Raw genomic sequence first — 25,861 nt, 5'->3', positions numbered from 1 at the left:
AAGTTTTATATCACTGGCATATGTTGTGAAATTTGTTGTTTTGCAGCAGCAGTGCACTGCAAAAGCTATAAATGTCAGCAAGTATGTATGTGTGTGTATATATACATACCGTATAAAAACACGCATATACCTATAGTACTGTCTTAGGCACCCTAGATTTTTTATATGCTTTCAGATGGTGTGACCTCAACATCACCAAGTCTGTCTCAGATCACCTGGTGAGATAGAAGCAAGCAAGAAAGCCAAAGTCTGCAGAAGAACTGTGGCAAGTTCTCCAAGATGCTTTGAAGAACCTACCAGCCAATTTTCTCATAAAACTGCATGACAGTGTGCCTAAGGGAATTGATGCAGTTTTTACAGCAAAAGGCTGTCACACCAAATAGTGATTTGATCTAAGCAAAACACATACAAACTGCCAGGCAGCATCCATGAAAAATAGTAAACAGCTGACGTTTCAGGCCGAGACCCTTCACCAGGACTGGAGAAAAAAGAGGAAGTCGGAGTAGGAAGTTGGGGGGGGGAGGGGAGGAAGAAGTACAAAGTGGTCGGTGATAGGTGAAACTGGGAGGGGGGAGGGATGAGGTAAGTAGCTGGTAAGTTAATTGGCAAAAGAAATAAAGGGCTGGAGAAGGGGAATCTGATAGGGGAGTCAGAAGGCCATGGGAAAAGGGAATGGGGAGGAGAACTAGAGGGAGGTGACCGACAGATAAAGAGAGAGAAGGGAATGGTGGGGGGTGGGGAGACCAGTACCAGAAGTTCAAGAAATCGATGTTCTTGTTCATCAGCTTGGAGGCTACCCAGGCAATATAAGGTGTTGCTCTTCCACCCTCATCACGGCAGTAGAGGGGGCCGTGAACTGACATACGGGAATGAGAAGTGGAATCCTGCTTTTTCCAGTGGACAGAGCACAGGTGCTCAGTAAAGCAGTCCCCAGATCTACATCTGGTCTCACTGATACACAGGAGGCCACAACGGGAGCACTGGATACAGTCGACGGCCCCAACAGGCTCACAGATGAAGTGCAGCCTCACCTGGAAGGACTTGATTTAGGTTTTTTTTAAATCATTTACTGCTCTTTATAGTATTCTTTTTTTTTGATATCTACAAACTTTTTACTTCTTTATTTTTGAAGTATCTTCACAGGATTTCGTTACATGTAGAAGGAGAGATAGGGAGAGGGGAAGGACGGAGCGAGAAAGGGGATGGAAAGAGATGACGGAGAGGGGGGTAAATGGAGAAGCGACGATGGTGAGGGGAGAGAGCATCACCCACTCTTAGACAGGAGAGTGCAGAAGGTAGAGGAGGAGGATGATGGACGGTTCGAATGATAGTGGGAGAAAGCAGGCAGGGAGAGAGCAATTGAGGGCTGGGATGTCAGTGGAGGAGGTGCAGAAGGGATAGTCAGGTGGGGATGGAGTGTGGACGGAGTAAACAGCAAGAGATGTAAATACATCCCGGCATAATTTACATATTACTATTTAACTATTTATGCTTTTATTACTATTTAATTATTTATGGAGCAACTGTAACGAAAACCAGTTTCCCCCGGGATCAATAAACTATGACTATGACTACCAGATAGAGAGAGGAGGATAGGCGTCGGGACGGAGGGAAAGGGAAGCAAGAGTAGTTGAAAGGATAAAGGGAGGAGAAGGAAAGGTGAGGTAGGGGGATAGGGGAAGAAAAAGACAGAATGGAGGGAAGGAGGGATAACAGTTGGAGAACCGAGAGGGAGAGGGGGAGGTGGAGAAAGGTTCCGGAGCAGGGACGTTGAGTGAAGGAAGGTCGGACGGACACGGGAAGTGCGTCTGGGGGGGGGAACGGTAAATGGACGGAACGCAGGAAGTGGGGTAGATAAACCGGAAGTGGAGCGGCTTGGAGGGACTGGCGGCGGAGGAGGGTGAGGTCGAGGGGACGGAGGGGAGGGGAGTTGAGTTGAGGGCGGAGGGGAGGGTTCGGCCGGTAGTGTGAGGGGAGGGAGCGGGGCTCGGGGTGGCAGTCGGTGAGAAATGTTGGGAACCTGCCCCTCCCCACCGGCCTGTGATCACATCTCCCCTTCCTGGGAAAGATCCGGGCGGCTTTCAGCGGGGAGACTGTCCTCCCCCAGCGCGGCTCCACTCCCACGTCTCCCCCCACACCGCTGACCGCGGCGTTCCCCCGGGTCTCAGAGAGCAGCGGCGGGGAGACTGTCCTCCCCCAGCGCGGCTCCACTCCCACGTCTCCCCCCACACCGCTGACCGCGGCGTTCCCCCGGGTCTCAGAGAGCAGCGGCGGGGAGACTGTCCTCCCCCAGCGCGGCTCCACTCCCACGTCTCCCCCCACACCGCTGACCGCGGCGTTCCCCCGGGTCTCAGAGAGCAGCGGCGGGGAGACTGTCCTCCCCCAGCGCGGCTCCACTCCCACGTCTCCCCCCACACCGCTGACCGCGGCGTTCCCCCGGGTCTCAGAGAGCAGCGGCGGGGAGACTGTCCTCCCCCAGCGCGGCTCCACTCCCACGTCTCCCCCCACACCGCTGACCGCGGCGTTCCCCCGGGTCTCAGAGAGCAGCGGCGGGGAGACTGTCCTCCCCCAGCGCGGCTCCACTCCCACGTCTCCCCCCACACCGCTGACCGCGGCGTTCCCCCGGGTCTCAGAGAGCAGCGGCGGGGAGACTGTCCTCCCCCAGCGCGGCTCCACTCCCACGTCTCCCCCCACACCGCTGACCGCGGCGTTCCCCCGGGTCTCAGAGAGCAGCGGCGGGGAGACTGTCCTCCCCCAGCGCGGCTCCACTCCCACGTCTCCCCCCACACCGCTGACCGCGGCGTTCCCCCGGGTCTCAGAGAGCAGCGGCGGGGAGACTGTCCTCCCCCAGCGCGGCTCCACTCCCACGTCTCCCCCCACACCGCTGACCGCGGCGTTCCCCCGGGTCTCAGAGAGCAGCGGCGGGGAGACTGTCCTCCCCCAGCGCGGCTCCACTCCCACGTCTCCCCCCACACCGCTGACCGCGGCGTTCCCCCGGGTCTCAGAGAGCAGCGGCGGGGAGACTGTCCTCCCCCAGCGCGGCTCCACTCCCACGTCTCCCCCCACACCGCTGACCGCGGCGTTCCCCCGGGTCTCAGAGAGCAGCGGCGGGGAGACTGTCCTCCCCCAGCGCGGCTCCACTCCCACGTCTCCCCCCACACCGCTGACCGCGGCGTTCCCCCGGGTCTCAGAGAGCAGCGGCGGGGAGACTGTCCTCCCCCAGCGCGGCTCCACTCCCACGTCTCCCCCCACACCGCTGACCGCGGCGTTCCCCCGGGTCTCAGAGAGCAGCGGCGGGGAGACTGTCCTCCCCCAGCGCGGCTCCACTCCCACGTCTCCCCCCACACCGCTGACCGCGGCGTTCCCCTCAATCGCCCCTTCTCCTTTTGCACGCTGCCCTTCATCTGGTAGCTCTGCAGATGACACACATCTCGGCCGAGACTGAGAATGACAACTCTCTGAGTCTGCTGCGGCTGTAATAATTACTAAAATGAAATGTGAATAAAAATGAAGTACTTCTGGCTGGCCCCAAAGTCAAATGAGATAAACTTCTTGATAAACAAGGGAAGTTGGGTCACAGGTAACTATCCTGGGTTGTTTTCTTGCCTCAGATTTGAATTTTAAAACCCTCATTTAAAAAAAAGAAGTGACCACAGCAACATTTCAATATATAGCAGATGTTGGAAAGCTGCAGTACGTCCATTTCTGTCACGTAATGATGCTGAAAAACTAATTCACGCCTTTATGTCGAATGGATCAGATGACTGCAATTCACTGGCCTTCCAAAACGATCTACTGATAAACATAATTTGTTCAGGACACCAATGCTACACTTTTAATTAAAACCAGGATGAGGGAGCATGTCGCTCTGTCGTAGCTACTCTGCATTGGCTTCCTGTATCCTTTAGAAATTGATTTTAAATTTCTCTTACCTGTTTTTAAAGCTTTTAATGGTCTGGGACCAGAGAACATCATTGAATCACTTTTTTGTAATCCTGCTCAAACTCTCAGGTTTTCTTCCATCGGTCTCTTAAATTTTAAACAATCTCTCGTAAAAGATACATATGCAAAAAGCTGGAGGAACTCAGCAGACGAGGCAGCATCTATGTAAAAAAAGTACAGTTGATGTTTTGGGCCTGCTGAGTTCCTCCAGCTTTTTGTGTGTGTTGCTCGGATTTCTGGCATTTGCAGATTTTCTCTTGTTTCCTTACAAGATAATTGGCAGGTCAGTTTCCCTGAACTGCACTCCAAAATTGTGGAATTCCTTTCCTAAAACTATAAGGGATGCAGACTTAATTGTCACGTGTAAACGACAACTCTAAACCTATTTGTTTAGCTTTGCTTCTAACTGACATCTTTTTGTCTTGACCCTGACGTTTGCACTTTATCGCGTTGTGAAGCACTTTGGACTACATCATGAAACGTGCTTGGTAAATATTGTTCTCTGACCGCCCCCCCTCCCCCATCCCTATTTGAATCCCTTTGCCCCAGTTCACCACTTCCCTCCCCACCCTGCTTGCTGACACAGCCCACACTGACGCTTTCCTTTCTCTCTTCCCCCCCCCCCAACAGCTGCCGCATCCCCTGCTCCTTCGCCGGGTCCGAGGGGGGGCGGGGGTGGAGCAGGACGACCCCTGACCCCTGGACAAAGCCATGCTGCCTGGCGGGAGGAGGACAGGGACGTCGGGACGTCTCTTCGACCGCGGTGACCCTGAGGAATTCTTCGCTGACTTACGTGAGATTGGCCACGGCAGCTTCGGAGCTGTCTACTTCGTGAGTGGTTACAGACCCCCACCCTGGTTACAGACCCCTCCTCCCCCAATCACAGACCTCCCCCCCACCCCCACCCTGGTTACAGACCCCCCCACCCCTAGTCACAGACCTCCTCCCCCCCACCCTGGTCACAGACATCATCACCCCCAGTTACACATCCCTCCCCACTTACAAACCTGATGGACCCCCCCCCCGCACCATAGTTATACAGACCTTCCACCTCCCTGGTCGGAGACCTCCTCCCCCACTGCCCCCCCTACCCTGGTCACAGACCCCATCCCCCTGCAACCCCGGTTACATATCCCTTCCCCCCCCTTACAAACCCGATGACCCCTTCCCCCACCCCTGGGGTTACAGACCCCTTCACCCCAATCCCCAACACAGACTCTTGCCCCCACCTCTGAGTAGAAACGACATTTTGCCTGGTACATCGATCATGTTAAGGGCTCCCAGTGCACCAACAACTCCGCACTCCCCCCGCCCCCCTTCCTGGGTGTATCCGGCACCTTGCTCAGCACACAGTGCCCCCTCCCATTGCACTGACCCCCTCTGTCCCATTCCACAGGCGCGGGACGTGAGGAATGGGGAAGTTGTTGCCATCAAGAAGATGTCGTACGGTGGGAAGCAGTCCAGTGAGGTATGGATCAGGGTGCCGGTGTGGGGGGAGAGGGAGGGATTGAGCGAGGTGAGGGGATGCGGGGGGGGGGAATAGGAAGGCAGAGGGTTGGGGGTAGGGGAGGGTGCCGGGGTGGAGAGAGAGGGAGGGATTGGGCGAGGTGAGGGAATGCAGGGAAGGAGGGGGGAATAGGAAGGCGGAGGGTTGGGGGTAGGGGAGGGTGCCAGGGTGGGATGGAGTGGTCTGGTTTGCCCACATTGTGTGGCCATTTGGGTCCCAGGACTGTCACTGGGTTCAGGTTGGTGTGGTGGGTGTGTGTGCTTTCCCGGCCTGCCCTCACCCTGCATTCTCTCTCCCCTGTGCAGAGGTGGCAGGACATCGTGAAGGAGGTGAAGTTCCTGCGACTGCTCCAGCATCCCAACACCATCGCCTTCCGGGGCTGCTACCTCCGGGAGCACACGGCCTGGGTGGGTGATACAACCCCCTCCTCGTACCCACCCCTCATCCTGTACTCAGTCAGTATCCCTTCCCTTGCCTCCCATTTCCCCTCCCTGTCTCAACTCCCCATTCCCCTCCTCACCACCTCCCCCACCCTGTGTCTCCTCCTTCCATCCCCTTCTCTCATTCCCCCTCCCCATCTCCCCCTCCCCATCTCCCCCTCCCCATCTCCCCCTCCCCATCTCCCCATATCTCCCCCTCCCCCCATCTCCCCCTCCCCCTCCCCTGCCCTCCCCTCCCCCCATTTTCCCACCCCTCACCTTTAAACTCCAGCCTGAGCCCATCGTCACGAACGCCCAGCGTGTCCCTACCTTCCCTCACCCTACACGTCGGCTCCACCACCTCTGCACCTCCTCCTGCCTTAACTACCCCCCTCCTCCTGCTCCTCTCCCTACAGCTGGTGATGGAGTACTGTCTGGGATCAGTGTCGGACCTGCTGGAGGGTAAGTGTGTGGTCCCACCTCACTTTGACCCCACCCAGGGGCTTGTACAAAGTTTATTGGCAGTCCCCGTGTGCAGAGGTGCAACAAAAAACATCTCAGATAATCGAACCTTTCTGCCCATCGAGTCTGCTGCGCTATTCCATCGTGGCTGATTTATCTCCCCATTCTCCTGCCTTCGCCCCGTAACATTTGACACCCTGATGAATCAAGAACATGTCAACCTCCACTTTAAATATACCCAATGACTTGGAGGGAGGGGAGGAGGTGAGAGGTGCAGAGAGAGTGTGGGGGGAGCAGCAGAAAGGTGTTTGGGGTGCCAGAGGTGGCGAGAGGGAACGTGGGGGGGTGGGGGCAGATGGCAGGGAGCAGAAATGTGTGAGGGGGGAGGAGATTGCACTGTGTTCAGACTGCGGGATGGGACGGTGAGGGGTCAGAGGGTGCATGCGAGGTGGGGAGGTATGTGTGTGCTGTCCTACCTTGGCCCTCTGTCCTGACTCCTCGCCACCGGAGGTTGGTCCAACAATCCTGGCCTGACCCTTGCCTCATGCTTCCCAGTGCACCGGAAGCCGCTGCAAGAGATGGAAATCGCCGCCATTATCCACGGCGCTCTCTACGGACTGGCGTATCTGCACTCCCACAACCTTATCCACAGGTAACTAGGGCAGGGTGGTACATGTGGTATATAGACTTCAGTAAGGTTCCCTGTTCTGGAATGTCAGATCACATGGGCGTCTAAACCCTTCAACACACGATATTGTGCTGACCTTTTAACCTACACCATCACTCTAACCCTTCCCTCCGTCTTTCCATCATCCATGTGCCTATCTAAAAGTCTCTTGTGTATCCCGAATGGATCTGCCTCTCCCACCACCCCTGGCAACGCATTCCCACACTGGTCAGTCTTTGTAAAAGGACCTGCCTCTGGCATCTCCCCCATATCTCCCTCCCTCCTTAAAATTATGCCCCTCAAATGAGCCATTTCCACTCTGGGCAAAAGTCTCTGGCTGTCCACTCAGTTTAAGCCTCTTACCACCTTAGTAGACCATAAGACGACGGAGTAGAATTAGGCCATCTGGTCCGTCGAGCCTGTTCCACCATTCCATCATGGATGTTTTATTTTCGCTCCCAACCCCATTCTCCATAATAATTAATCATGAACCTGTCAATTTCCACTTTAAATGACTTGGCCTCCTTGGCCATCTGTGTCAATGCATTCCACAGATTCACCCTCTGGCTGAAGAAATTTCTCCTCAATCCATCCTATACTTCTCCTCCCTCTATCCTTTGAACTACTCTTGCTTCCCTTTGTCCCTACACCTATCCTCCCCTCCCTCTCCCTGTGTCCTCCCACCCTTCCCCTCTCTATCTGTTGCTCCGCCTCCTCCTCCACCACTCTATCCCTTCTGTACCTTACCAAGTCTGAGCTGACTTATAAGGTCTTAGAAAGCCTTGGTATTACATCCTTGCTTTTATATTGTAGTGCTTTCGTAATAAATGCCAACATTGCATTTGCCTTCCTCACCACGGACTCAATCTGCAAGTTAACCTTTTGGGAATCTTGGACAAGGACTGTATGTCTATTTCTATATACACCTGCATCGAGTTGCCTCTCATCTTCCTTCACTCGGAAGAGGAAAGCCTAAGCTCTCTCAGTCTTTCCTAATAATCGCTCTGTAATGCAAACAGCATTCTGGTAGATATTTACATGGGTGTGATTGGGGTCTTTGGGCTGGAAGGGGCTGTTACAGTGTGTATCTCTAAAACTGTGAATAACAGATCAATCTCCTCTGCACCTTCCCTAAAGCTTCCACATCCGTCCTCTAACTGAACACAGGACTCCAAGTGTGGGTTGACCAGTTCTATCGAGCTGTAACTTTACCTCGGGGCATTTGAACTCAATCCCCCAACTATTAGTCAATAGACCATACACTTTCCTAACAATCCTGGCAACATTTTGTGATTCGTTTGAAGAATCGATGGATGTGAACCCTGTTCCTGCCATTAACCCTGTATTCTGCCTTTGTTTGACCTTGCAAAATGAATCACTTCACACTTTTCCATCTCTAACTCAGTCTGCCCAACTCTGCATCCTATCAATGTCCCACTGTGATCTATGACAACCTTCGACAGTAACTGGACAAACAACTGGCTTGACAGTGGGGAGCAGAGGGTGAGGGTGGGAGGTTGTTTCTCGGACTGGAGGTCTGTGACTAGTGGTGATTCCAAGGAGTCAGTGCTGGGCCCTTTGCTGTTACCATCTCTATCCACAGTTTGGATGAGAATGTACGAGATGTGGTTAGTAAGTTTGCACATGACACTGGAATCGACAGTGAAGATGGTTATCATGATTTTCAGAACCACTTTATTCCCTGGTGTGCAGGAGACTGAGGGGTGACCTTACAGAGGGGTGTAAAACCACGAGGGGCACAGATAAGGTGAATGTGCAGTCTTTTTCCCCAGGGTTGGGCAATCAATAGTGGGGGGGGGCACAGGGTTAAGGTGAGAGGGGAGAGATTTAACAGCAATGCAAGGGCAACTCTTTCGCCCTGAGGGAATGAGCTGTCAGAAGAAGTGATCGAGGCAGCTACATTTAAAAGAGCCTCGGACAGGTATGTGGATAGGAAAGGTTTAGAGGGATATGGGCCGAAGACAGGCAGCTGGGAGTCTGAGCCAGCCTGGAATGATTTGCTTTCGTGCTGAGTGACTGATGCTTTCTCTCTTGCTCCAGAGATGTGAAGGCAGGGAATGTTCTTCTGACTGAACCAGGACAGGTGAAGCTTGCCGATTTCGGATCGGCATCCATCGTTGCTCCTGCCAACTCCTTTGTAGGAACACCATACTGGTAAGCAATATTATTCCTTCTGCCGACAGTGTGCATCTCCCTCCATTTCCACGCGTCTGACAGCCTCTGTCATATCTGCCTCCACCACCATCCCTGGCAATAATCACCTCTGCGCAAAAAACACCTTGCCCTCTTCCCCCGACCCCCTCATCTCCTTTGAACATCACCCCCTCACCTTAAATGTATGCACTTTAGTATAAGACATTTTCACCCTGGGGTTAAAGATGCCAGCTGTCCACCCTTATCTTATGACCTTGTACCTTACTGCCTGCCTGCGGGTTTATTCTGGTCTCTGTTATTGTTTTCCCTTGCTTTGCCTCAAAGCGCTGTGTAACGATCTGTATGAACAGTACGTAGACAAGCTTTTCACTGGATCTCAGTAGGTGTGGCTTAATAAACCAATTCTGTGTATCTGATGATCTGAGAAACGTCTGTAAGATCTATCAGGTCTCCCCTCAGCCTCTTCCGCTTCAGATACAACAACCCAAGTTTGTCTACCCTCTCCTTTCAGCTTATGCCTTCTGCACAAATTTCTTCCGCACCCTCTGCAAAGCCTCCACACCCTTCCTGTAATGGGGTGACCAAACTGTAAAGGATCCTGCCATTAACCATGTCCTGTCCCTTTACATTTGACCTCCCAAAGTGCTACACCTCACGTTTGTCTGCATTGAACACCATCGGAGTTTTGTCTGCCAAACTGATCGTATCACACTGTGACCTCCTGTGAGCTTCTGCTCTGCCCACCATACTCCCGTCTACTTGACCTGCGTCTCTGCTCTGTGACCCCTGACCCTGTCTCTTCCGTAGGATGGCCCCGGAGGTGATCCTGGCCATGGACGAAGGTCAGTATGATGGGAAGGTGGACGTGTGGTCTCTGGGCATTACCTGCATTGAACTGGGTAAGTGACGTTTGTCTGCTATTGCTGCCCCTGGGCCTTAAACAGACATGAGGGAGTGTTGTCTCGGTGGTGATTGGGAGGGACATTGAGACTGACGTGGGGGAGTTGTGTCTCGGTGGTGATTGGGAGGGACGTTGAGACAGACGTGGGGGAGTTGTGTCTCGGTGGTGATTGGGAGGGACGTTGAGACAGACGTGGGGGAGTGTTGTCTCGGTGGTGATTGGGAGGATCGTTGAGACAGACGTGGGGGAGATGTGTCTGGGTGGTGATTGGGAGGGACATTGAGACTGACGTGGGGGAGATGTGTCTGGGTGGTGGTTGGGAGGGACGTTGAGACAGACGTGGGGGAGATGTGTCTGGGTAGTGATTGGGAGGGACGTTGAGACAGACGTGGGGCAGTGTTGTCTGGGTGGTGATTGGGAGGGACGTTGAGACACGTGGGGGAGTGTTGTCTGGGTGGTGATTGGGAGGGACGTTGAGACACGGGGAGTTGTGTCTGGGTGGTGATTGGGGGGACGTTGAGACAGACGTGGGGGAGTGTTGTCTCAGTGGTGATTGGGAGGGACGTTGAGACAGACGTGGGGGAGATGTGTCTGGGTGGTGATTGGGAGGGACATTGAGACTGACATGGGGGAGATGTGTCTGGGTGGTGATTGGGAGGGACATTGAGACAGACGTGGGGGAGATGTGTCTGGGTGGTGATTGGGAGGGACGTTGAGACGGACGTGGGGAGTTGTGTCTGGGTGGTGATTGGGAGGGACGTTGAGACAGACGTTGGGGTGTGTTGTCTGGGTGGTGATTGGGAGGGACGTTGAGACAGACGTGGGGGAGATGTGTCTGGGTGGTGACTGGGAGGGACGTTGAGACAGACGTTGGTGTGTGTTGTCTTGGTGGTGATTGGGAGGGACGTTGAGACAGACGTGGGGGAGATGTGTCTTGGTGATTGGGAGGGACGTTGAGACACGTGGGAGAGTTGTGTCTGGGTGGTGATTGGGGGGACGTTGAGACAGACGTGGAGGAGTGTTGTCTCGGTGGTTGGGAGGGACATTGAGACTGACATGGGGGAGATGTGTCTGGGTGGTGATTGGGAGGGACGTTGAGACAGACGTGGGGGAGTGTTGTCTGGGTGGTGATTGGGAGGGACATTGAGACAGACGTGGGGGAGATGTGTCTGGGTGGTGATTGGGAGGGACGTTGAGACGGACGTGGGGAGTTGTGTCTGGGTGGTGATTGGGAGGGACGTTGAGACAGACGTGGGGGAGATGTGTCTGGGTGGTGATTGGGAGGGACGTTGAGACAGACGTTGGTGTGTGTTGTCTTGGTGGTGATTGGGAGGGACGTTGAGACAGACGTGGGGGAGATGTGTCTTGGTGATTGGGAGGGACGTTGAGACAGACGTGGGGGAGATGTGTCTGGTTGGTGATTGGGAGGGACGTTGAGACAGACGTGGGGGAGATGTGTCTGGTTGGTGATTGGGAGGGACGTTGAGACACGTGGGGGAGTTGTGTCTGGGTGGTGATTGGGAGGGACGTTGAGACAGACGTGGGGGAGATGTGTCTGGGTGGTGGTTGGGAGGGACGTTGAGACAGACGTGGGGGGAGATGTGTCTGGTTGGTGGTTGGGAGGGACATTGAGACAGACGGGGGGGGGAGATGTGTCTGGGTGGTGATCAGAAGGGGCATTTAGGTGGTGATTGGGAGGGTACAGAAGCCTGAAGGCACACTCTCAGCGATTCAGGAACAGTTTCTTCTCCTCTGCCATCTGATTCCTAAATGAACATTGAACCCATAAATGCTGCCTCAATTTTTAAAATTTCAGTTTTTGCACTATGTTTAATGTAGATATACTTACTGTAATTGTTCTTTCACTATATTATCATGTATTGCATTGTAGTTCTGTGGTAAGTTAATAAATTTTATGAGACGTGCCCCAGTGATATTAAACCTGATTTTGATTCTGAGTTGTGTTGAGTTTACCAGATTTAGCAATGAGCAATGAAATGTTGTATGAAACACACAAGCCATTGCTGTTTTGTTGTGATGTGCTGGCAAACATGGTTTGAAGTGTTTTTGTTTCTGGAAGTTTTCACGAAGTGGCAGGACACAAGTCAAGTTCTTGTTTGCTTTATCAGAGTGTATTCTCTTCAAATGTTCAAGGAGCCTGGATGGTTTTGTTGCCTCATTTGAAGGAACTTTTCCACACACAGAACTTGGGCTGCTGTCAGTTGCTTGGTGCTAGTATAAATCCACGTTTCAGATCCTCCCTCTGTATTGTCTACAGTTCTTCCTCGTTTGCTCCACTTCTGCAATTTTCGTTACCGACTAATGACCCTGTTGTTTAAGTCCAACCTCAAACAGCGTGATCAATAAAGGGGGAAGTTACGATGGCATCATAGCTCAGGCAAAAACTCGCTCTGCCTGAAGGTACATAAAATGGGGCCGCGGGCCGGAGAGGTGTGGTGAAGATCATTTGAAAGGGCAGATTCTGGGCATACCCTACTTCACAGGAGCTGCACTGCACGATTAGACTCCAGGAATCTTACTAGCAAGTGGCAGTAGTGGGTCTGGAGATAACACAATGTCTCTGTCCAGATTTCTCATCATATGCCAAATACAGAACTGTCTCGTTGCTTCTCAACAACGATAAGGCATTCTGAGCTAACTGAGAGAACGGTGGGCCACGTGGTCATTGACCGCTGATGATCAAAAGCTTACAAAGTCATTCCTTTCTTAAATTAACCCTATAATCCCTTGCTACCAAGCAATTGCCACCGCTGCCCACGTAGCATCTGCCACCACCCCGAGGGTGGCAATATTGTCTACTTGGGAACCACCGCCGCACTGCGGTTACGGTGGGGGACTGACGACTGACACCTTGATGAGGAAGAGCTGGACAGCAGGGGATTGTGGCCATTGTTTATGCCCCCTTCTACCTCTCATCCTCCCTTCTCCCCTTCTGTCTTCTCCTCCTCCCCCTTTCTTCCTCACCCCTTCCCCTCCCACTCTCCTCCCCTCTCCTCCTCCTCCCCCCATCCTCGCCCCCTCCTCCACCCCTTCCCCTCCCCTCCACCCTCTTCCTTTTGCTTCTTCTCCTCGCCTCCTGTCTCCAGCTGGTCTCACCTCCCCTCCTCTCCTATTTCCAGAGTCAGGTTTAATATCACTGGCGTATGTCATGAAACGCGTTGTAACGCGGGGGGTACGGAGTGCGACGTGTTGTAATACGGTGCGGTACGGAGTATGTGTATTACCGGAAAGTTAAATAAGTACTACACAAAAGAAAACAAAGCGGTGAGGTAGTGTTGCTGGGTTTAGTGTCCATTCAGAAATCGGATAGCAGAGGGAAGTATCTGAGTGCCTCCTGATGGTAGCAATGAGAACGAGGCGTGTCCTGGGTGGGTGGGGGTGCCACCGTTTTGAGGAATGGCTCCTTGAAGATGCTCTGGATACTGGGTCGTGTCATGCCGTGATGGGGCTGGCTGAGTTTGCAACTCTCTGCAGGTTACTTTGATCACCCCCCAAGCCATACCAGACGGTGTTGCAATCAGTTAGAATGCTCTCCGTAATTCGCAGATTTCCATTCTTTGTGTCCTCCCCGTCCCATCCCACACTAACTTTCCGCTGTTCTTTTCCAGCGGAGAAGAAGCCCCCCCTGTTTAACATGAACGCAATGAGCGCCCTGTACCACATCGCGCAGAGCCAGGCTCCTGCTCTGCAGTCTGACCACTGGTGAGGAACGACCCCTCTACCCTCATCCTCCCTCCGCATTCCCCATCCGGAATCACTACTCCCTTTCTCACTCCCTACTCTCAGCATCCCCAGTCATTTCCTCACCCCCCCCCCCGCACATTACTGAGAGTCAGGGCTCCTGACCTGCGATCCCGGTATCGGGGACACCCTCCCTCAAAGCTTCCCACACCCACTCCTCCTTCACATTCCCTGGCTGCACCCCCATCTCTTACACACTGCCTTGTGCTCTGCGTCCCCGTCTCCCCCTCCCCATCCCCATCCTTCCCCTCTCCCTTCCTCCGCCCTCTCCTACTCTCCCCTGCCCCCCTCGCTATCCCCCTCCCCCCTCGCTCTCCCCCTCCCCCTCCCCCCAGTCACTCCTGAAATGTCGCCCTGCCCTGGTCTGTGTGGGCCGCACCTGGTTTCCCGTTGACGGGTTCGTACTCCGCTCCGGTTGCAGGTCAGCCCCGTTCCGGAGTTTTGTCGATTCCTGCTTGCAGAAGCTCCCTCAGGATCGTCCCAGCTCAGAACAGCTGCTCAAGGTAGGGAGCCTCGACTCCTCAGAGCCCCTCCACCTCCCTCCCCTCGCTCCTCAATTCCCCACCACTCACTGCTGCTTCCCATCTGAACCCCTCCGCCTCACCCTCACCCCCTCCGCCTCACCCTCACCCCCTCCGCCTCGTCCTCACCCCCTCCGCCTCGACCTCACCCCCTCCGCCTCGTCCTCAACCCTCCGCCTCTGCCTCGTCCTCACCCCCTCCGCCTCTGCCTCGTCCTCACCCCCTCCGCTTCGTCCTCACCCCCTCCACCTCGTCCTCAGCCCCTCCGCCTCGTCCTCACCCCCTCCGCCTCACCCTCACTCCCTCCACCTCGTCCTCACCCCCTCCGCCTCGTCCTCACCCCCTCCGCCTCGTCCTCACCCCCTCCGCCTCGTCCTCACCCCCTCCGCCTCGTCCTCACCCCCTCCGCCTCGTCCTCACCCCCTCCGTTCGTCCTCACCCCCTCCGCCTCGTCCTCACCCCCTCCGCCTCGTCCTCACCCTCACCCCCTCCGACTCGTCCTCACCCCCTCCGACTCGTCCTCACCCCCTCCGACTCGTCCTCACCCCTCCGCCTCACCCTCACTCCCTCCGCCTCGTCCTCACTCCCTCCGCCTCGTCCTCACTCCCTCCGCCTCGTCCTCACTCCCTCCGCCTCGTCCTCACCCCCTCCGCCTCGTCCTCACCCCCTCCGACTCGTCCTCACCCTCTCCCCCTCCACCTCGTCCTCACCCTCACCCCTTCCGCCTCACCCTCACCCCTTCCGCCTCGTCCTCACCCCCTCCGCCTCGTCCTCGTCCCCTCCCCCTCGTCCTCACCCCCTCCGCCTCGTCCTCACCCCCTCCGCCTCGTCCTCACCCCCTCCGCCACGTCCTCACCCCCTCCGCCTCACCCTCACCCCCTCCGCCTCACCCCCTCCGCCTCGTCCTCGTCCTCACCCCCTCCGCCTCACCCTCACCCCCTCCGCCTCACCCTCACCCCCTCCGCCTCACCCCCTCCGCCTCGTCCTCGTCCTCACCCCCTCCGCCTCGTCCTCACCCCCTCCGCCTCGTCCTCGTCCTCACCCCCTCCGCCTCGTCCTCGTCCTCACCCCCTCCGCCTCGTCCTCGTCCTCACCCCCTCCGCCTCGTCCTCGTCCTCACCCCCTCCGCCTCGTCCTCGTCCTCACCCCCTCCGCCTCGTCCTCGTCCTCACCCCCTCCGCCTCGTCCTCGTCCTCACCCCCTCCGCCTCGTCCTCGTCCTCACCCCCTCCGCCTCGTCCTCGTCCTCACCCCCTCCGCCTCGTCCTCGTCCTCACCCCCTCCGCCTCGTCCTCGTCCTCACCCCCTCCGCCTCGTCCTCGTCCTCACCCCCTCCGCCTCGTCCTCGTCCTCACCCCCTCCGCCTCGTCCTCGTCCTCACCCCCTCCGCCTCGTCCTCGTCCTCACCCCCTCCGCCTCGTCCTCGTCCTCACCCCCTCCGCCTCGTCCTCGTCCTCACCCCCTCCGCCTCGTCCTCGTCCTCACCCCCTCCGCCTCGTCCTCGTCCTCACCCCCTCCGCCTCGTCCTCGTCCTCACCCCCTCCGCCTCGTCCTCGTCCTCACCCCCTCCGCCTCGTCCTCGTCCTCACCCCCTCCGCCTCGTCCTCGTCCTCACCCCCTCCGCCTCGTCCTCGTCCTCACCCCCTCCGCCTCGTCCTCGTCCTCACCCCCTCCGCCTCGTCCTCGTCCTCACCCCCTCCGCCTCGTCCTCGTCCTCACCCCCTCCGCCTCGTCCTCGTCCTCACCCCCTCCGCCTCGTCCTCGTCCTCACCCCCTCCGCCTCGTCCTCGTCCTCACCCCCTCCGCCTCGTCCTCGTCCTCACCCCCTCCGCCTCGTCCTCGTCCTCACCCCCTCCGCCTCGTCCTCGTCCTCACCCCCTCCGCCTCGTCCTCGTCCTCACCCCCTCCGCCTCGTCCTCGTCCTCACCCCCTCCGCCTCGTCCTCGTCCTCACCCCCTCCGCCTCGTCCTCGTCCTCACCCCCTCCGCCTCGTCCTCGTCCTCACCCCCTCCGCCTCGTCCTCGTCCTCACCCCCTCCGCCTCGTCCTCGTCCTCACCCCCTCCGCCTCGTCCTCGTCCTCACCCCCTCCGCCTCGTCCTCGTCCTCACCCCCTCCGCCTCGTCCTCGTCCTCACCCCCTCCGCCTCGTCCTCGTCCTCACCCCCTCCGCCTCGTCCTCGTCCTCACCCCCTCCGCCTCGTCCTCGTCCTCACCCCCTCCGCCTCGTCCTCGTCCTCACCCCCTCCGCCTCGTCCTCGTCCTCACCCCCTCCGCCTCGTCCTCGTCCTCACCCCCTCCGCCTCGTCCTCGTCCTCACCCCCTCCGCCTCGTCCTCGTCCTCACCCCCTCCGCCTCGTCCTCGTCCTCACCCCCTCCGCCTCGTCCTCGTCCTCACCCCCTCCGCCTCGTCCTCGTCCTCACCCCCTCCGCCTCGTCCTCGTCCTCACCCCCTCCGCCTCGTCCTCGTCCTCACCCCCTCCGCCTCGTCCTCGTCCTCACCCCCTCCGCCTCGTCCTCGTCCTCACCCCCTCCGCCTCGTCCTCGTCCTCACCCCCTCCGCCTCGTCCTCGTCCTCACCCCCTCCGCCTCGTCCTCGTCCTCACCCCCTCCGCCTCGTCCTCGTCCTCACCCCCTCCGCCTCGTCCTCGTCCTCACCCCCTCCGCCTCGTCCTCGTCCTCACCCCCTCCGCCTCGTCCTCGTCCTCACCCCCTCCGCCTCGTCCTCGTCCTCACCCCCTCCGCCTCGTCCTCGTCCTCACCCCCTCCGCCTCGTCCTCGTCCTCACCCCCTCCGCCTCGTCCTCGTCCTCACCCCCTCCGCCTCGTCCTCGTCCTCACCCCCTCCGCCTCGTCCTCGTCCTCACCCCCTCCGCCTCGTCCTCGTCCTCACCCCCTCCGCCTCGTCCTCGTCCTCACCCCCTCCGCCTCGTCCTCGTCCTCACCCCCTCCGCCTCGTCCTCGTCCTCACCCCCTCCGCCTCGTCCTCGTCCTCACCCCCTCCGCCTCGTCCTCGTCCTCACCCCCTCCGCCTCGTCCTCGTCCTCACCCCCTCCGCCTCGTCCTCGTCCTCACCCCCTCCGCCTCGTCCTCGTCCTCACCCCCTCCGCCTCGTCCTCGTCCTCACCCCCTCCGCCTCGTCCTCGTCCTCACCCCCTCCGCCTCGTCCTCGTCCTCACCCCCTCCGCCTCGTCCTCGTCCTCACCCCCTCCGCCTCGTCCTCGTCCTCACCCCCTCCGCCTCGTCCTCGTCCTCACCCCCTCCGCCTCGTCCTCGTCCTCACCCCCTCCGCCTCGTCCTCGTCCTCACCCCCTCCGCCTCGTCCTCGTCCTCACCCCCTCCGCCTCGTCCTCGTCCTCACCCCCTCCGCCTCGTCCTCGTCCTCACCCCCTCCGCCTCGTCCTCGTCCTCACCCCCTCCGCCTCGTCCTCGTCCTCACCCCCTCCGCCTCGTCCTCGTCCTCACCCCCTCCGCCTCGTCCTCACCCCCTCCGCCTCGTCCTCACCCCCTCCGCCTCGTCCTCACCCCCCTCCGCCTCGTCCTCACCCCCTCCGCCTCGTCCTCACCCCCTCCGCCTCGTCCTCACCCCCTCCGCCTCGTCCTCACCCCCTCCGCCTCGTCCTCACCCCTCCGCCACGTCCTCACCCCCTCCGCCACGTCACCCCCTCCGCCACGTCCTCACCCCCTCCGCCTCGTCCTCACCCCCTCCGCCTCGTCCTCACCCCCTCCGCCTCGTCCCCGTCCTCACCCCCTCCGCCTCGTCCCCGTCCTCACCCCCTCCGCCTCGTCCCCGTCCTCACCCCCTCCGCCTCGTCCCCGTCCTCACCCCGTCCGCCTCGTCCCCGTCCTCACCCCCTCCGCCTCGTCCCCGTCCTCACCCCCGCCGCCTCGTCCCCGTCCTCACCCCCGCCGCCTCGCCCCCGCCCCCTCCTCGCCCTCGCCCCCTCCGCCTCGTCCTCACCCTCCCCCCTCACCCTACCCCCTCCCCCCTCCGCCTCGTCTTCAAATCCCTCAACCCCATTCTCAACCGTCTCCACCTTCTCCCTCCACCATCCTTTCCTTCTCCTCCTTCCCCCCTTCTCTTCCACCTCCGTTCTGTCATCCTCTCGCTCTCGCCTCTGTCTGCCCCTCGAACCTCTTCCCACAGGCGGGTTGTGAAGGTGTGAGGGTGGGGGTTTACGTGTGAGTCTCACGTCCCAGTGTCTCTCCCGCAGCACATCTTCGTAGAGAGGGAGCGGCCCCTGTCTGTGATCGAGGAGCTGCTGCAGAGAACCAAGGCTGCAGTGAGGGAGATGGAGACTCCCGAACACCGGAGGCTGAAGAAGCTGCTGTTCCAGGACGTGCCCGACACCCCCGAGGAGGAAGAGGAGGAGGAGGAAGACGAGGAGGACGAGGTGGGGCTGGGAACTGGCCGTAATGGGGCAGGGAGCATCTGCTGGGAGGGAGGGTGTTGCAAGTAGAGAGGGAGGGAGGAAGATTGGTGCGTGGGGCAGGGGTTTTGTAAGGATGAGGGAAGGGGATATGTGAGGCAGAAGAAGAGGAGAGAGAGGTGAAGAAGCCGGAAGGGTGGGAGGCTGAGGATGTGTGTGTATTCTCTGCACCTCCCCAGCATGTTGCTTACTCGTGTGTTCCTCCCCCAGGAGCCGGACCCCTGCGCGGGACAGTCAGACACGATGACCAGCATGAAGGACAGCCCCGATGTTGACAGCAGCCTCAGCAGTCTGACCCAAGGCTGGGACCAAAGCTCAGATGTGGGACCGCAGGCAGACGAGATCACAGCGCACAATGACAGTGTCGTCACCCAGTGCCAGACGGTAAGTGAGCCTCACTCCTCATTTCACCTCCAGCGTCTCCGTCCCCTCTCTCCTCTCCCCTTCACTCTCTCCCCCCCTCTCCATTCACTGTCTTCCCCCTCACCATTTCTCTCTCCCACCTCCGCATTCTCTCTCCCCCTTCTCTCTCCCCTCTCTCCCTTCACTGTCTCACCCCGTTCCTAGGAAGGACAGAAGGGAGAGGTTCGGAGGAGAGGGAATTATTGGTCGGACAGAGGGGAGGGAGAGGTTTGGAGGGGATTGTTGGTCGTACAGAAGGGAGGGAGAGGTTTGGAGGGGAGGGGATTGTTGGTCGGACAGTAGGGAGGGAGAGGTTTGGAGGGGAGGGAATTGTTGGTCGGACAGAGGGGAGGGAGAGGTTTGGAGGGGATTGTTGGTCGGACAGAGGAGAACGAGAGGTTCGGAGGGGAGGGGATTGTTGGTCGGACAGAAGGGAGGGAGAGGTTTGGAGGGGATTGTTGGTCAGACAGAAGGGAGGGAGAGGTTTGGAGGGGAGTGGATTGTTGGTCGGACAGAAGGGAGGGAGCGGTTTGGAGGGGAGGGAATTGTTGGTCGGACAGAAGGGAGGGAGAGGTTTGGAGGGGACAGGACTGTTGGACAGAAGGGAGGGAGAAGTTTGGAAGGGAGGGGATTGTTGGTCGGACAGAAGGGAGGGAGAGGTTCGGAGGGGATTGTTGGTCGGACAGGAGGGAAGGAGAGGTTTGGAGGGGAGGGGATTGTTGGTCGGACAGAGGGAAGGGAGAGGTTCGGAGGGGAGGGGATTGTTGGACAGAGGGGAGGGAGAGGTTCGGAGGGGACAGGACTGTTGGACAGAAGGGAGGGAGGGGATTGTTGGTCGGACAGAGAGGTGGGAGAGGTTCGGAGGGGAGGGGATTGTTGGTCGGACAGAGGGGAGGGAGAGGTTGGGAGGGGAGGGGATTGTTGGTCGGACAGGGGAGGGAGAGGTTCGGAGGGGAAGGGATTGTTGTTCGGACAAGGGAGGGAGAGGTTTGGAGGGGAGGGGATTGTTGGTCGGACAGAGGGGAGGGAGAGGTTTGGAGGGGATTGTTGGTCGGACAGAAGGGAGGGAGAGGTTTGGAGGGGAGGGAGAGGTTTGGAGGGGAGGGGATTGTTGGTCGGACAGAAGGGAGGGAGAGGTTTGGAGGGGAGGGGATTGTTGGTCGGACAGAGGGGAGGGAGAGGATCGGAGGGGAGGGGATTGTTGGTCGGACAGAGGGGAGGGAGAGGTTTGGAGGGGAGGGAATTTTTGGTCGGACAGAAGGGAGGGAGAGGTTTGGAGGGGAGGGCATTGTTGGTCGGACAGAGGGGAGGGAGAGGTTTGGAGGGGATTGTTGGTCGGCCAGAAAGGAGGGAGAGGTTTGGAGGGGGTTGTTGGTCGGACAGAAGGGACGGAGAGGTTTGGACGGGAGGGGATTGTTGGTCGGACAGAGGGGAGGGAGATGTTCGGAGGGGAGGGAATTGTTGGACAGAGTGGAAGGAGAGGTTTGGAGGGGAGGGGATTGTTGGTCGGACAGAGGGGAGGGAGAGGTTTGGAGGGGATTGTTGGTCGGACAGAAGGGAGGGAGAGGTTTGGAGGGGAGGGGATTGTTGGTCGGACAGAGGGGAGGGAGATGTTCGGAGGGGAGGGAATTGTTGGACAGAGGGGAAGGAGAGGTTTGGAGGGGAGGGGATTGTTGGTCGGACAGAAGGGAGGGAGAGGTTTGGAGGGGAGGGGATTGTTGGTCGGACAGAGGGGAGGGAGAGGTTTGGAGGGGAGGGGATTGTTGGTCGGACAGAGGGGAGGGAGAGGTTTGGAGGGGAGGGGATTGTTGGTCGGACAGAGGGGAGGGAGATGTTCCGAGGGGAGGGGATTGTTGGACAGAGGGGAGGGAGAGGTTTGGAGAGGATTGTTGGTCGGACAGAAGGGAGGGAGAGGTTTGGAGGGGATTGTTGGTCGGACAGAAGGGAGGGAGAGGTTTGGAGGGGATTGTTGGTCGGCCAGAAGGGAAGGAGAGGTTTGGAGGGGAGGGGATTGTTGGTCCGACAGAGGGGAGGGAGATGTTCCGAGGGGAGGGGATTGTTGGTCGGACAGAGGGGAGGGAGATGTTCCGAGGGGAGGGGATTGTTGGACAGAGGGGAGGGAGATGTTCCGAGGGGAGGGGATTGTTGGACAGAGGGGAGGGAGATGTTCCGAGGGGAGGGGATTGTTGGACAGAGGGGAGGGAGAGGTTTGGAGAGGATTGTTGGTCGGACAGAAGGGAGGGAGAGGGGTTTGGAGGGGATTGTTGGTCGGACAGAAGGGAGGGAGAGGTTTGGAGGGGATTGTTGGTCGGCCAGAAGGGAAGGAGAGGTTTGGAGGGGAGGGGATTGTTGGTCCGACAGAGGGGAGGGAGATGTTCCGAGGGGAGGGGATTGTTGGTCGGACAGAGGGGAGGGAGATGTTCCGAGGGGAGGGGATTGTTGGACAGAGGGGAGGGAGATGTTCCGAGGGGAGGGGATTGTTGGACAGAGGGGAGGGAGAGGTTTGGAGGGGAGGGGATTGTTGGTCGGACAGAGGGGAGGGAGATGTTCCGAGGGGAGGGGATTGTTGGACAGAGGGGAGGGAGAGGTTTGGAGGGGAGGGGATTGTTGGTCGGACAGAGGGGAGGGAGATGTTCCGAGGGGAGGGGATTGTTGGACAGAGGGGAGGGAGAGGTTTGGAGGGGATTGTTGGTCGGCCAGAAGGGAGGGAGAGGTTTGGAGTGGACAGGACTGTTGGACAGAAGGGAGGGAGGGGATTGTTGGTCGGACAGAGGGGTGGGAGAGGTTCGGAGGGGAGGGGATTGTTGGTCGGACAGAGGGGAGGGAGAGGTTCGGAGGGGAGGGGATTGTTGGTCGGACAGAGGGGAGGGAGATGTTCCGAGGGGAGGGGATTGTTGGACAGAGGGGAGGGAGAGGTTTGGAGGGGATTGTTGGTCGGCCAGAAGGGAGGGAGAGGTTTGGAGTGGACAGGACTGTTGGACAGAAGGGAGGGAGGGGATTGTTGGTCGGACAGAGGGGTGGGAGAGGTTCGGAGGGGAGGGGATTGTTGGTCGGACAGAGGGGAGGGAGAGGTTCGGAGGGGAGGGGATTGTTGGTCGGACAGAGGGGAGGGAGAGGTTTGGAGGGGAGGGGATTGTTGGTCGGACAGGAAGGAGTGAAGGGGATTGTCGATTAACAGTGAGAGAATGGATGAAGAGTATTTGTGGCTGTTAAGTTTCATGATGGCGAAGAGGTGAGGGACGGGTTGGGAGTATTGGGGTAAACTGGTACCTGGAGTGAACACACTGTCAGCTTCTCCCCTTATCATGTCACTCACTCCCCATCCCCTCTAACCTCACCCCTCCTCTCTCTCCTACCTCCCTCTCCTCTCTTCCCACCACAGGAGTCGAACACTTCCCAACGGCCAGACTCCCTGGAAAGCTGTTCTCTGCTACGGGAGGACGAGGTGGTGGGGCAGGAGTGGAGAACAGGCACGGGGAGCGCTGTCCAGCTCCCCTCAGATCGTTCAACAGAGCCGAGGCATCAGGACTTCATTCCAACCCAGCCCAGCGACCAACACCTTTCTCTCTGCCAGGGGGCCCCACCTGAGGGGGTGGAGAGGGTGCTGGTGATGTCCAGCCAGGGGCCAAAGGGCGGGGAGAGCAGGGAGGGGGTCCCGAGTGGGTTGGAGGAAGGACTGGAGGGAGGGGTGGATGTCTGGGAGAAGGAGGGTGACCCAGGGGAGGTGGTTGAGGGTCAAGAGGAAAGGGATGCTGTTTGGGAGAAGGAGGGTGTCCCAGAAGAGGAGGAAGAGGGAAGGGAGAGGGTCTATTTGGGGGTGACACCCTCGGGAAGGTCGGAAGAGAATGTCCAAGGGAGGGGGGATGGTTCTCCAGACACTCTGCCCTACTTTGAGCTCCAATCCTCCCCATCCCCCTCCACTTCCCCTCCCTCCACAACCCCTCCCTCCTCATCCCCTCCCTCCGACCCATATGAGGAAGGCCTCGTCCTCCCAGATCTTGAGGACCCCTCTCTGCTCCCCTCCCCACCCCCCCGGCCCCTCCAGCGTCTCTCCCTCCTCCTCCTCGGCCCTCCGCTGGCCCTTCTCTGGGCTGGGCCACCCCTCCTCCTCCTGCTGCCCTCCCTCGCTGCCCTGCTGCTCCTCCTCTCTCCGGCCCTGGACCGACCCGCCCTGGGCTCTCTCCTGGCCATTGTGGGCTGCTTGCGCCTCCTACTCAGCCTGGGTTCCTGGCTGGGGCCTGGCCTCCTGCTCGGGGTCCTGGGAAGCCTGGGCCTCCTTGGCTTCGGCCTACGGCTTCCTGCTTTCCTGCTGTTGTTCACATCGTGCGGCCTGGTCTGGGCCTCCTCCTCCCTCGCCCTCACACCACTCCTCTTCATCTTACTTGCCCTCCTCCTCCTCCTCCTCACCCTCCAGCTTGTCCCCGGCCTCTTTCCCCAGAAGTATGGCCTCCTTCTCCGAGGCTTAACCCTCACGCTGCTCTCGGCCAGTTCCTTGGTCTGGGCCTCTTCCTCCTATTCACTCGCCCTCGCTCTCTTCTGCCTCCTCCTCCTCGCCCTACAGCTTTTCCCAGGTCATCTGCCCCAGAAATATTCCCTCCTGCCCCTCGGCTTGCTCACATCCTCTTCCCTGGCTTGGGCCACCTCATCCTCCTCCCTCACCCTCTCCCTTCTTCTCCTCCTCGTCCCTCTACTCCTCCTCTCCCACCAGCTGGTCCCCAGCTCCCTCCGGCTGAACTCTCGCCTCCTGCTCCCTGTAGGCCTGCTGCTCTCAGCCTGCACCTTAACGTGGGCCGCTTGCTCCGCCTCCCCCTCACTCCTTCTGCTCCCCCTCCTCCTCGCTCTCGCCCTACTCCCTCCGCCGCCTCGGCCCCCTGTGCCTCGGCACGGTCTACGGCTCTGGCTGCGCCTGCTGCTGAGGCTGCCGGCCCCCGTGTTCCGCGCCGCCCAGCGCTGTGGCCTGGTGCGTGAGAGCAGCCTCTTCAGCCTCTTCCCCAAGGCCGGGAGGGTGCCAGGGGGCAGCCGGCTGCCCCTCCCCTGCCGGAGCCGGGGACACAGGGAGGGCGTCGGTGGGGTCGCCCGAGTCCCCTCTCCTCCATCGCTGCTCGCTCGCTTCCTCCTGCTCCTCCTTGCCTTGGCCCGCCGGGCCGGCCTAATGCAGACCCCTCCCAGCCCCCGGCCCAGCCGCATCCCCCGGCTGCTGCCCCAGGGGGAGAGAGGCAGGAAGGGGGTGGGGGGTGGGGGCTGCAGGGGGAGGGGGAGGGGGAAGAGCACTGTACCCAGGGGTGGGCAGAGGCGTCCGGCTGTGTGGATCCCCTGATGGGATGTCTCTGTCCACCCCCACACCCTCTGTTCTCTCCCACCTTCCTCGTAAAGACCTTCACAGAACACTAGTGACTGGGGCATTCGGCGTTGTGGAGGGACGGGGACAGAGAGCGATGGGTTTGGGAGGGGATCAGACTCTGTACTACACCCCGGTCATCAGTAAGTTATTATTGTTTGTTACTTTTCATTTGAGGTCATTTACTCCTCCCTCCCCTCTCCCCTCCCCTATCCCCTTACCGTTTTGGTAATTTGAGTTTTTTTTTAATAAACATTTCACTTTTTGTTAAAGTCACTGCCGTCGGGATTTTCGTTCCTTTTGGATGGGGAGGGAGAGGGAGTGACGGAGGGATAAGGATGTGGAGAGAGAAATAGAGGTAACTGGGAGGGAGGAGGGTCGGGTGCTAGGATGGTGGTAACTGGGAAGGAGGAGCTGGACAGAAGATGCCAAGGCCACCAATGGAGTCTCAGGCTTTGGCAGTGAGGCACAGGTGAGTAGCAGGTAAGATCAGGTAAGGCTTTATTTTTGTAATCGTTCGTGATGACATGGGCGATCATGGTTTATCAATGACAATGATTGTTCTTGCCAAAGTTTTCTGCAGAAGTGGTTTGCCATTGCCTTCTTCTGGGCAGTATCTTTACAAGACATACCCCAGCCATTACCAATACTCTTCAGAGACTGTCTGCCTGGCGTCAGCGGTGGCGTAACCAGGACTTGTGATCTGCACCGGCTGCTCCCGTGGCTTCACGTGGCCCTGATCGGCGTGGGGGGGGCCAAACTTTGCCCAAAGTTGATGACCTGGCACCCGGTGCATCGGGAGGGTTATGTGGACACTGCGTTTCAGGAGGCAGACACACCCACTAGATGAACCTCAGAAACAGTGTGTGGCCTGGCTGACGAGGGTGTGACTGGAGCAAGGCGGGTCGGGGCACTCCAGAAGCTGTGTGGGAGGAGACGCGGCCCGGAGGTTGGCCAACAGGTCTGAGATTGTTGCTCCCCATGAGGGTAAGAGAGGCGGCTGTAGGAAAGATGAGCAGCCGAACTCTGGCACGCTGGGGGTTCAGGGGGACAGAAGAGAAATGTAGTGGAGATTGGGGATAGTCAGGGTGCAGACACAAGGGTCGAGAGTCCTGAAGGCCGTTTTGACTCCCTGGTGTTCAGGTTCGGGACAACTCACCTGACTTGCTGAGGAGTTTGGAGTGGGAGGGGAGAGATCCAGCTGCCATGGTCTGTGTGTTACGGACAATGTAGGAAGAACAGGAAAAATAGGACACAATAGGGTCTTTGAAGAGACACTTAGATAGCTACGTGAATCTTAGAAAAATGGAGGGCTATGCGGTAAGGAAATTCTAGGTAGT

At 58.7% G+C, this 25,861-nt stretch overlaps 1 protein-coding gene across 4 annotated transcripts; it reads left to right on the top strand.

The window, feature by feature from the left end:
• Positions 1 to 1,833: 1,833 nt before the first annotated feature.
• Positions 1,834 to 24,820, top strand: LOC134354178 (serine/threonine-protein kinase TAO2-like). Of its 4 annotated transcripts, none has more exons than XM_063063050.1 (13): positions 1,834 to 1,900; positions 4,573 to 4,773; positions 5,339 to 5,410; positions 5,755 to 5,856; positions 6,285 to 6,330; positions 6,886 to 6,982; positions 9,059 to 9,172; positions 9,980 to 10,071; positions 13,703 to 13,796; positions 14,257 to 14,338; positions 18,566 to 18,745; positions 18,992 to 19,165; positions 22,566 to 24,819. In XM_063063050.1, the coding sequence occupies exons 2-13, from the start codon at positions 4,654 to 4,656 to the stop codon at positions 24,498 to 24,500; spliced, it is 3,108 nt and encodes a 1,035-aa protein (XP_062919120.1). In that variant the 5' UTR covers positions 1,834 to 1,900; positions 4,573 to 4,653; the 3' UTR covers positions 24,501 to 24,819. The 4 variants fall into 4 exon arrangements, with proteins under 4 accessions (XP_062919120.1, XP_062919121.1, XP_062919119.1 ...); XM_063063051.1 differs by lacking the exon at positions 1,834 to 1,900 and adding an exon at positions 3,456 to 3,580; XM_063063049.1 differs by lacking the exon at positions 1,834 to 1,900 and adding an exon at positions 4,188 to 4,430.
• Positions 24,821 to 25,861: the final 1,041 nt, after the last annotated feature.

This window comes from Mobula hypostoma, chromosome 11 (assembly GCF_963921235.1).
Source record: "Mobula hypostoma chromosome 11, sMobHyp1.1, whole genome shotgun sequence".
Classification (NCBI taxonomy): Eukaryota; Metazoa; Chordata; class Chondrichthyes; order Myliobatiformes; family Myliobatidae; genus Mobula; species Mobula hypostoma.
This window is presented reverse-complemented; position numbering and strand designations above follow the sequence as displayed.